The sequence below is a fragment of the Jaculus jaculus genome, chromosome 13 (genome assembly GCF_020740685.1).
Source record: "Jaculus jaculus isolate mJacJac1 chromosome 13, mJacJac1.mat.Y.cur, whole genome shotgun sequence".
Classification (NCBI taxonomy): Eukaryota; Metazoa; Chordata; class Mammalia; order Rodentia; family Dipodidae; genus Jaculus; species Jaculus jaculus.
Window position 1 is genome coordinate 38,365,771 of NC_059114.1, and position 10,575 is coordinate 38,376,345.

General features: G+C 43.0%; 1 protein-coding gene across 1 annotated transcript in view; it reads left to right on the plus strand.

Annotated features, from left to right (window-relative positions):
* The first annotated feature begins 9,167 nt into the window (after positions 1-9,167).
* Plac8l1 (PLAC8 like 1) overlaps positions 9,168-10,575 on the plus strand; it is a 47,353-nt gene continuing 45,945 nt past the window's right edge. Inside the window, exon 1 of the mRNA XM_004664718.2 lies at positions 9,168-9,289. Within this exon, the coding sequence (XP_004664775.1) occupies positions 9,168-9,289 (122 nt within the window). The remainder of the gene's footprint in view (positions 9,290-10,575) is intronic.

Consider the following 10,575-nt stretch of genomic DNA (forward strand, 5'->3'; position numbering starts at 1 on the left):
TTTGTTCTTATGACCTGAATTTTTTTTTTGTAATTTTAAAAAGTATTTTATATTTATTTATTTATTTGAGAGAGAGAGAGAGAGAGAGAGAGAGAGAGAGAGAGAGAGAGAGAGTGCCAGGACTCCAGCCACTGCAAATGAACTCCAGATACATATGCCCCCTTGTGCATCTGGCTTATGTGGGTCCTGGGGAATCGAACCGAGGTCCTTTGGTTTTGCAGGCAAGTATCTTAACTGCTAAGCCATCTCTCTAGTCCTGAATTTATTTTTTATGAGAGAGAGAGAGAGAGAGAGAGAGAGGGAGAAACAGAATTGGTGTGCCAGAGCCCCCAGCCACTGCACTCGAACTCCAAACACATGCACCACCTTGTGCACATGTGCGACCTTGTGTGCTTGTATCACCTTGTGCATCTGGCTCATGTGGGACCTGGAGAGTTGAACATGGGTCCTTAGATTTCACAGGCAAGCAAGCCCTTAACTGCTAAACTATTTCTCCATCCCTATAACCTGAATTTTTATTCTTAGCACATTTAGTCGACAAATTATTGAGCATCAGACATGGTAATAAGCCCTTGGAATAGACTGGGAGGCAGAAGAAGCATGGCTGTCCTCTAGGAAGGAACACATCCTTATAGTTGACAGTGACAGCTGCCTGGAGCTCTGTGAGTGAAGGCAATTATGGAAGTTTGTCTGAGAGTACTTGACTTGGAAGACGTTGCAAGCTCTTGCTAACAACCCCGTAAGTAAATGCTTTGAAGTTCAGAAACTTAAGTTTTCTTTATGGGTCTGATAAAAACAACATATCAAATAGGTGGTAATTTCCTCCTATTGTCCTTGTAATGTAACATTGAATTATGATTTAAAATTCTGTCCCTCAGTACAGTTTTGCCTAACTTTCTCCCTGTGCTTAAGATTTATCCTTGCCCAGTGTGGTGGTGCACGCTTTTAATCCCAGCTCTTGGGAGGAGGAGGATCACCGTGAGTTCGAGGCCACCTTGAGATTCCATAGTGAATTCCAGGTCAGCCTGGGCTGGAGTTGAGACCCTACCTTGAAAAAACAAACAAACAAGCAAAAATTATCCTTGTGGATAGCGTGGAGTGAGTAGGCCCAGACCCCTGCTTCCCTGCTCCTCCCAGCTCTTTGGTCTGGAATGGGAGCGGGACCTGAGGAGATAAACAACCCACTCTACCTGGATCCCAGCTCAAACCAGAGGCACTGGGGAAATGAGCAAGAGCGCTGCTTTCTTAGTGAATCTGATATCAGTATAAGGGTGAAGGAGGTAGACGCTGAGGACACTCAACACCTACCAAACCAGAGATCCACAGGCTCCTAAGTGCCCATCACTGAAGTAGACTTAAAATGCACCCAATGTGGCTCAAGAAATTTTACGGAAGAGGAGGTAGAAAGATTGTTAGAGCCACAAGTTGGGACATTTTGCACAGAGACATTGCCTCTCCCCCATAACTGACGCTGCCCCCAGAATTCATGACACACAATCCCCATGGTGTTGATTTGCATCCGCAATGTGGAGGGCCTCTTCGGAAAAGGGTCAGGGAGGAGGGAAATGATGGTACCAACATGTGTTGTTTACATACTAAGTAAGTCCATATGTAATAAAAATAAATTTTAAGAAAGTAGAAAGTGATACTGTACCTTACGTGAAAAATTTAGTGCAAAAAAAATCTCACAAAAAGTTGCACTTTAAATAAGTCTACATTTTTTTCAAAGAACAAAAGTAATTTTTTTTCAAGGTAGGGTCTCACTCTGGCCCATGCTGACCTGGATTCCACTATGTATTCTCAGGGTGGACTTGGACTCATGGTGATCCTCCTACCTCTGCTTCCTGACTGCTGGGATTAAAGGTGTGCACCACCACACCCAGCCAAAAATAAAAAAAATCAAATAATATTTAGGTTATCTACCCCCCCAAAAGATTTATTTTTGAATGAGGCATGCCCTATATAGAGGCATCCTTTGACAGTGCTAAGCTGATGAGGAATTAAAGCAGTATTAAGGCTTTCAGCAGCATTTATTTTTTTATTATTTTTTTTTAATGAAACAGAGTCTCACTCTAGCCCAGGCTGACCTGGAACTCACTCTGTAGTCCAGGCTGGTCTTGAACTCAAATCATTTCTCCCAGCCTCCCAAGTTCTGGGATTTAAGGTGTGCACCCTTAGGCCTGGCCTTAGTAGGAAGGCTGTCTCAGCCGACCCTTCTTCGTTCACTGGGTTCCATCAGCTGAGTAGGAAAGAAGTGTTGCTTTCCTAGCATCGCCATGCTGCCTGTGGAAGTACAGGGAGGTTTTTTTTTTTTTTTTTTTTTTTTTTTTTTTTTTTTTTTTTTTTTTAAATTCTAAATTGCTTTAGGGGCTTGTGGCATGGCTCAAACTTAAGACCTTATTCGTGGGTGGATTCAAGTATGATACCAGGACTGGAAGCCTTTTCTGTCCCTGCTTTTGGATAAGTTATAGGACTAGCTTCGTCTTTCTAAACTGGACCGGTAGTTCTACAGGGGTAACCATGCTGCTTCCCAGCTATGTAGTAGGGTAGAAAATGTGGCTTCCGAGTGTGGCAAGGGCAGGGACATAGTGCTTAATGACATTTAGATAGACAAATATTTACTAAAGCTAGAGGAATTTTTCCCAAAGAAGACTCTTGCTTTTTGAACTTTTGACAAATGTATTGACAAATTTCATAAATGTACATAGTGTATTTTGAACATAATCCACTTCTATTACTTTCTTTTTTAAAAAAGGTATTTATTTATTTGCAAGTAGACAGAGACAAAGAGAAAGGAAGAGAGAAAGGAACAGAGAGAGAAAGAGAGAGAGAGAGAGAGAGAGAGAGAGAGAGAGAGAGAGAGAGAGAGAATGGGTGTGCCAGAGCCCCTAAGCACTGCAAATAAACTCCAGATGCATAGACCACTTTGTGTATCAGGCTTTACATAGGTACCAAGTTGTTAGGCTTTGTAGGCAAGTGCCTTAATTACTGAGTCATCTCTCCAGCTCCCTATTTTGTTTTCACTGAGCTCTTTCTCTCTCTCTTTCTTTCTCTCTTTCTTTCTTTCTTTCTTTCTTTTTTTGTTTTTTTGAGGTAGGGTCTCACTCTAGCTTAGGCTGACCTGTAGTCTTAGGGTGGCCTCAAACTCACAGCGATCCTCCTACCTCTGCCTCCCGAGTGCTGGGATTAAAGGCGTGCGCCACCACATCCTGCTGAATTGCTGACCTCTTTCTTTACAATTATTCCCTCTCCTATTTTGATGTGATTTCCCTCTTCATTATCCATAATGACATGTTGATGGTCTCAGTATTGTTCAGGTCTTGTGCAGGTAATGACAACCCCTATCAGGTCATGAACACAACAGCAGCCACTTTGTGTCTGGAAGACAGTGTTCTAAGGCACTCCTTCCTGTCCTTTCACTTTTACAATCTTTCTGTCACCTCTTCTGCAATGTTTCCTGAGCCTTGTAGGGTGTGATAGGAACACCTTAGTTAAAGGAAGGCTAACTCTCATAGTGCTGGAAAATGCTATGTGAGTGGCTGTGGGCCAGTGGTCACTAACAGTATGAATAAGCAGGGGTTCTTGCAAGTTACAAAATCAGCCAGCCAGGCAAGATGTACACACTTGTGCAATAATGGTACACAGGCTATGCTCTCGGATTGCATATGGGGTCCACTCACGGGGGTGGGGAAACCATACCTGGTACTGAGAACCAAGCCAGGAGCCTGTGGCTAGGAAGGTCTTAGACTCTAGAGGAAAGCTCCGATTGCTTCTTGGCTTAGAAATATACCCATCAAAGTCTGAAAGTTGGCTGGAGAGATGGCTCAGCAGTTAAAGTACTTGCCTGTAAAGCTTAATGGCCCTGGTTTGATTTCCCAGTATCCACATAAAGCCAGATGCACAAAGTGGCCCATACATATGGACTTTGTTTGCAGTGGCTAGAGGCCCTGGCATGCCCATATTCATCCTTTGTCTCTCTCTCCATGTGTTTGTATCTCTCTGCTTGCCAATGGATAAAATAAAAAAGTCTGAAAGCACTATGAAAGCACTATGATCCATGCTTCTCTCACTCTTGCTTCGAGAGCCCCCTCCCTTTTTTTAAGTGATGGTAGCAGATATTGGAGAGAAACCAAGATCCGTCTATAATATTCTTCTTTGTTTGTTTCTTTTTTGGCTTGGTTCACTTTGTTTTGTTTTAAGACTCAGTAGATATTCCAGGCTTGTCACAGTGTAATTAGGTAGTATAGGTTGTACTTGAACCCTAGCTCCTCTTGGCTCAGCCTCTCAAGTGCTAAGATTACAGAAATGCACCACCATGTCCAGAAAATCAACACACTTTTAACTTATAAACATATTCAATTGCATTTGCTAAGAATTTCCTTGTATATAGCATTGTACCTAGCTAGAATACTGGAAAATTTAAAAGCTATAAAATATGGCTATTGAATTTTTGGCTACAGAGTAAGAAGATGTAAAGTGGCAAAGGTAAGGAGCTACAATGGGAACAAAAGACTAAGGAAGTGTGTGAAACAAAGCTTAGGAGTAGTAAGAAAACCCTAGATGAAAAGGGAGAACTAAGGTCGCCAGGGGCTAAATATCTTCAGCTAGTAAACTTAATTGATAATATACTTTGAGGCTATGCTATATTTTTCTTGATAAATGAAAAGAAAAAATGGTTTCATGATTCTTATAAATTTTTCTAGTATTTCTGATAGAAAGTTAAGAAAAATAACCAAATCTAAGAGAAAAAACATCTATTTATTTTATTTTATTTATTTGACAGAGAAAGGGAGGAGGAGAGAGAGAGAGAGAGAAGAGGAGAGGAGAGGAGAGAGAGAATGGGCACACTAGGGCCTCCAGCCATTGCAAACAAACTCCAAATATATGTGCCCACTTGTGCATCTGGCTTACGTGGGTCCTGGGGAATCGAACCTGAGTCCTTTGGCTTTACAGGCAAGTGCCTTAACAGCTAAGCCATCCATCCCTCCAGCCCCGAAAAACATCTATTTTAAGCAATTCTTAAAAATATGTCAAAATGGCCAGGTTTTAAAAGAAAAATGTTTTGTGTAAGATAATGATAGCAGAAAGTTATTAAAAGCAGAATCTTGGGATGGAGAGATGACTTAGTGGTTAAGGCATTTGCCTGTGAAGCCCAAGGACTCATTTTTGACTCTCCAGGTCCCACACAAGCCAGACGCACAGTCATGCAAGCACGCAAGCTTGCACATGGGCACAAGGACACAAGGGAGTGTATGTGTCTGAAGTTAAGGCAACTTAAAAATATTTATTCAGGGCTGGAGGATGGCGTAGCAGTTAAAGCACTTGCCTGCAAAGCTGAAGGACTCAGGTTCAGTTCCCCAGGACCCACGTAAGCCAGATGCACAAGATGGTACATGCATCTGGAGTTTGTTTGCAACAGCTAAAAGCCCTGGCAACCCATTCTCTCCCTCTCTCTCTACCTCTCTCTCTATCAAGTAAATGAAATAAATTAAAAAAAAAACTTAAAAAAAGAAAAAAAGAAAATGTGGACACTGAAATGTGAATCATCTTTAAAAATATTTTATTTTATTATTAGTATCATTATTATTGTTATTGGTTTTTCGAGGTAGGGTTTCACTCTAGCCCAGGCTGACCTGGAATTCACTATGGAGTCTCAGGTGGCCCAAACTCACAGCAATCTTCCTACCTCTGCCTCCCGAGTGCTGGGATTAAAGGTGTGCACCACTACGCCCGGCTATTTATTTTATTTTCATGAATGTTTAGTTTATTGAATAGTCAGCGTAAGACACTGTGTTAGATGTGGTGGAAGATACAATGAGTTCAGATGCATTTTTATGACCTGCAGGGGTTTACAATCTCGTGGAAATATTTATTTATTTATTTTTCTATTTTATTTATTTGAGAGAGAGAAACAAGCAGAGAGAGGTAGAAAGAGAAGAGAGAGATAATGGGCACACCAGGGTCTGTAGCCACTGCAAATGAACTCCAGATGCATGTGCCACTTTGTGCATTTGGTTTACATGGGTCTTGGGGAATTGAACCAAGGTCCTTTGGCTTTGCAGGCAAGTGCCTTAAGTGCTAAGCCATCTCTCCAGCCCTATTTATTTATTTTGAGAGACAGAGAGAGAGAGAGAGGGAGGGAGAAAGGGAGAGAGGGAGAGAGAGAATGGGTTCACCAGGGACTCTAGATGAAGCAAATGAACTCCAGATACATGTTCCCCTTTGTACATCTGGTTTACAAGGGTCCTGGGGATTTGAACCTGGGTCCTTTGGCTTTGCAGGCAAGCACCTTAACTGCTAAGCCATCTCTCCAACCCTGGAAGGTAATTTGATGTGCACAGACAACAGTAGTAACTTGCCTCTAGGGGCTATGACATTCTCAGCCATAGGCTTTTGACTAGATTTTTATTTATTTGTATTTATTTAGCTATGAGAGAGAGAAAGAGAGAGAGAGAGAGAGAGAGAGAGAGAGAGAGAGAGAGAGAGAGAGGGAGAGGGAGAGGGAGAGGGAGAATGGGCACACCAGAGACTCACTGCAAACGAACTCCAGATGCATGCGCCCCTTGAGCATCTGGCTTACGTGGGTCCTGGGGAATCGAACCAGGGTCCTTTGGCTTTGCAGGCAAGTGCCTTAACCACGAATTCATCTCTCCAGTCCAATTGCCTAGTGTGGTTGTTTGATTCAGGTGTCTCCCATAAACTTAGGTGTTCTGAATGCTAGGTTCCCAGCTGATGGAGATTTGGGAATTAATGCCTCCTGGAGGGAGTGTATTGTTGGGGGCGGGCTTATGGGTGTTACAGCCAGTTTCCTCATGCCAGTGTTTGGCAGACTCTCCTGTTGCTGTTGTCCACCTTATGTTGGCCAGGGGGTGATGTCCACCCTCTGCTCATGCCATCATTTTCCCTGCCATCGTGGAGCTTTCCCTCGAGTCTGTAAGCCAAAATAAATCTCTTTTTCCCAGAAGCTGCTCTTGGTTGGGTGATTTCTGCCAGCAATATGAACCGGGCTGGAACAGTAAAGTGGTACTGAGGAGTGGGATTGCTGCTAGACACCTGACTGTGTGGCTTTGGCCTTTTGGAGCTTATTTTCAAGAGGAATATGGAAGAATTTGAAACCTTAGCCTAAGAGATGCCTTGTAGTGCTATAAGTACAGCTTTATGGACTATTCTGGTCTGAGCTGCAAGACCTGAATGAAGTAAAGACTATGGACTGTGAGGTTTGGCTTATGAGGGTGAGAGAGAGCTTTGCTTGGAATGGGCTGGCAGTTTGTGTGAGAAGCTTGCTCTTGTGCCTATGTCCTGAGAAGTTGTGAAGGCTTGCTTTGTGTAGAAATGAACTGGTATGAGCAGAGGGATATGGCACAGAAAGAAAAATCTTTGGGTGAACTCTTGCCTATTCAGCTGCAACTGAGAGATTACAACCTTTGAGACTGGGCTAGCTGACCTGCGCTGGGGCAACAAGAAGAATGTCGATTCTTTTGAAGGGGTTTGAGTGCTCAAGGAGTGTCCTGTTCTTCAAAGTCTGCTTTATTGTCCCCTGCTCCGGATTAACAAATTGGCATCCTACCTGATATTATGGAATATAAAAAATGTAGGAAAGAGAGGGTCATTGAGTTTGCAACATGGTCTTGTGTTTTGGAAATGGCCATGGGCAGTGTGAAGCAGGCTTGCTGGTTGCCTGCATAGAGACGCCATGGGGCCATGAGGATGAACCGTGGCTTGCAGTGGAGACCCAGCGGAGATGCCGGGACCATGAGATGGCTGCTAAGGAGCTGCAGGCCCCAGATGAAGTTTTCCAGGACTGTGAGTAGCCTAGCTGGAGGGGTGGAATTGGAAGGCCAGAGACTTGTTGCTGGTTAGAATTATCGGACTTGGAGATTTGTCACTGGCTAGAGTTATTTATTGGACTTGAAGCTACAGAGTTTGGTGTTTGCCCTGGTTGTTTTAAATCTTGTACTGGTTGAATGTTTCTTTGCTATGCCCAGTGCCATCTTTTGCAGTGTGAATATTTATTCTGTGCCATTATGGGTTTTTTGAGGTTAATTTTTGGCATTATGGCTCAGTTAAAAGATCTTGGACTATGGGGATGTATGAACAACATTGGAATTGATGAAAAAACTATGGGACTTTTAAAGTTGGATGAATGCATTGCATTTTACATCATGTATGGTTATCAGTTTATGGGGGCCAGGGGCAGAATGTGGTGGTTTGATTCAGGTACAGAAACTTAGGTGTTCTGAATGCTACATTCCCAGCTGATGGAGATTTGGGCATTAATGCCTCCTGGAGGGAGTGTATCATTGGGGGCAGGCTTATGGGTGTTATAGCCAGTTTCCCCTTGCCAGTGTTTGGCACACTTTCCTGTTGCTATTGTCCACCTTATGTTGGCCAGGGGGTAATGTCCACCCTCTGCTCATGCCATCGTTTTTTCCTGCCATCGTGGAGCTTCCCCTCGAGCCTGTAAGCCAAAGTAAATCTCTTTTTCTCAGAAGCTGCTCTTGGTTGGGTGATTTCTGCCAGCAATACAAACCGGACTGCAACACCTAGGTTTTTTTTTTTTTTTTTTTTAATTTTTTTTATTTATTTATTTGAGAGCGACAGACACAGAGAGAAAGACAGATAGAGGGAGAGAGAGAGAGAATGGGCGTGCCAGGGCTTCCAGCCTCTGCAAACGAACTCCAGACGCGTGCGCCCCCTTGTGCATCTGGCTAACGTGGGACCTGGGGAACTGAGCCTCGACCCGGGGTCCTTAGGCTTCACAGGCAAGCTCTTAACCGCTAAGCCATCTCTCCAGCCCAACACCTAGGTTTTTAATACCAACACAAATTCCTTCCCATAGGGTGGTCCTCAAATTCAGAGAGCAGTTAGTTACCCCCTTAAAAGTCATGCCACAAAGCTCTTGTTTTCAAAGTTTTGTGTTTAAGCTATCTCCTTCACCAGCAGTATCTCCTTACAGATTAGTGAAATGGACAAGCCTTGCGTTAGGCAGGCGTCTGTCTTTAAAAAGATACAATGTCTGTCAGTTACACTTTTATGACCTCAGGTTCCAGAATATCAAGGCAACTTTCTTTCAAGGCCCTGCTTCCAGGGTTTGAAGCTGTTTAGACTCAGTTATCTTGTTGCCTAAGGGAAAGCAGAGCTGGGATAACAAGAAGATACTTCTCATTATGAATTGGTTTGGACATCACTTTCCTAATTGTCCTGAAGATGTTTCCTTACTCAACGTGCACTCACCTGGGCCATTTTCACTCATACCATCTGAAGATGAACATTGTATTTCTAACTTGAGGTAGGAGGTAGGATAGATCCCCTTCTCCCAGCCTTTACTCTTTGCTTGAACTATCAAGTCAGTTTCTTATAAAGAGCCAGGGACAGGAAACTGGGTGTGGAGAGAAAGTTGTTACTATCTTGTCCCCATGTACACTTGAAAAGGTAGCATCTGATCAGCTACTTCTGGCTATGCTTGGTTAATGAGAAGAGAGGACTGGCTTGAGTGAAAAAATGTCTCTCCATCCTTTCTTTTTATTTTTGTTTTGGTTTTTCAATGTAGGGTCTCCTTCTAGCCCAGGCTGACCTGGAATTCACTATGTAGTCTCAGGGTGGCCTCAAACTCAATCTGTCTCCTAAATGCTGGGATTAAAGGTGTGCACCACCATGCCTGGCTTGTCTCTTCATTCTTAATTAAAAATGTCAAGCTCATCCCCCCCAAAAATGTCAAATCCTGACCAAGTGAAGCTTTATTTCTGGGGACTGTCAGTAATTTTTACTGTTTAAAATAAAACCTCTCAGTTTTTGACTTGAGCTGAGAATTTGAAATAATCAAGGAGGCATGAGTAGAAGACAGAGTGAATTCTTAGTGCTGCAAAGATTGATTAAGGAAGAAAGTCATATGACCATCCCCAGGCTTACGTACTAGACATATGGGAACAATTTAACATTTGATGGGAAGGTGCGCAGCTCCTTAAAGGAGATAAGAGGAGAGAAAGAGTGAGCGCAGAAATAGGGAAGGTGTGTATCTCATCTATCTGACAGTGTTACTAGATAGGAGTAGATCTAAGAGCAATCAGCCCTCTGCTTCCCATTCGCTGAAGTTTCTCCCTGCTTCTGGTTCTGATTCTGCTGATCAGGGTTACCATCTCTCTTGGTTTTCTTGAGATTGATTTTAGCACTGTAATTTCTCCATGATGGTAAAATCCTTAGCCCTGGGAAAACTGAAGTGGTTGTCAGTGTGATTATATGTTAAGGAATTTGGGTAGTGCATGTGACAGTTGAAAAGTTGGCCCATCTCTCCTATTTTGTTGTTTCTCAGAGATGCCTAAGGTTTGCTCTAGATCCTGAAGTGATAATGATAACAATAACTGTCATCAGTTACGTGCCTACTGTGTACCAACTACATTAATGTGCTGGATGCTCATGGCAAGCCAAGAGCTCTCTAGCTGAGGGTAGCAATGAAGTATCTTTCTCAAGATCAAACCACTAGGATGTGGATGAGTCACATTTGAATTTCAGTGTGTCTGAATCTTTATTTATTTGCAGAGAGAGAGAAAGAGATAGAGAGAGAAAGAGATAGAGAGA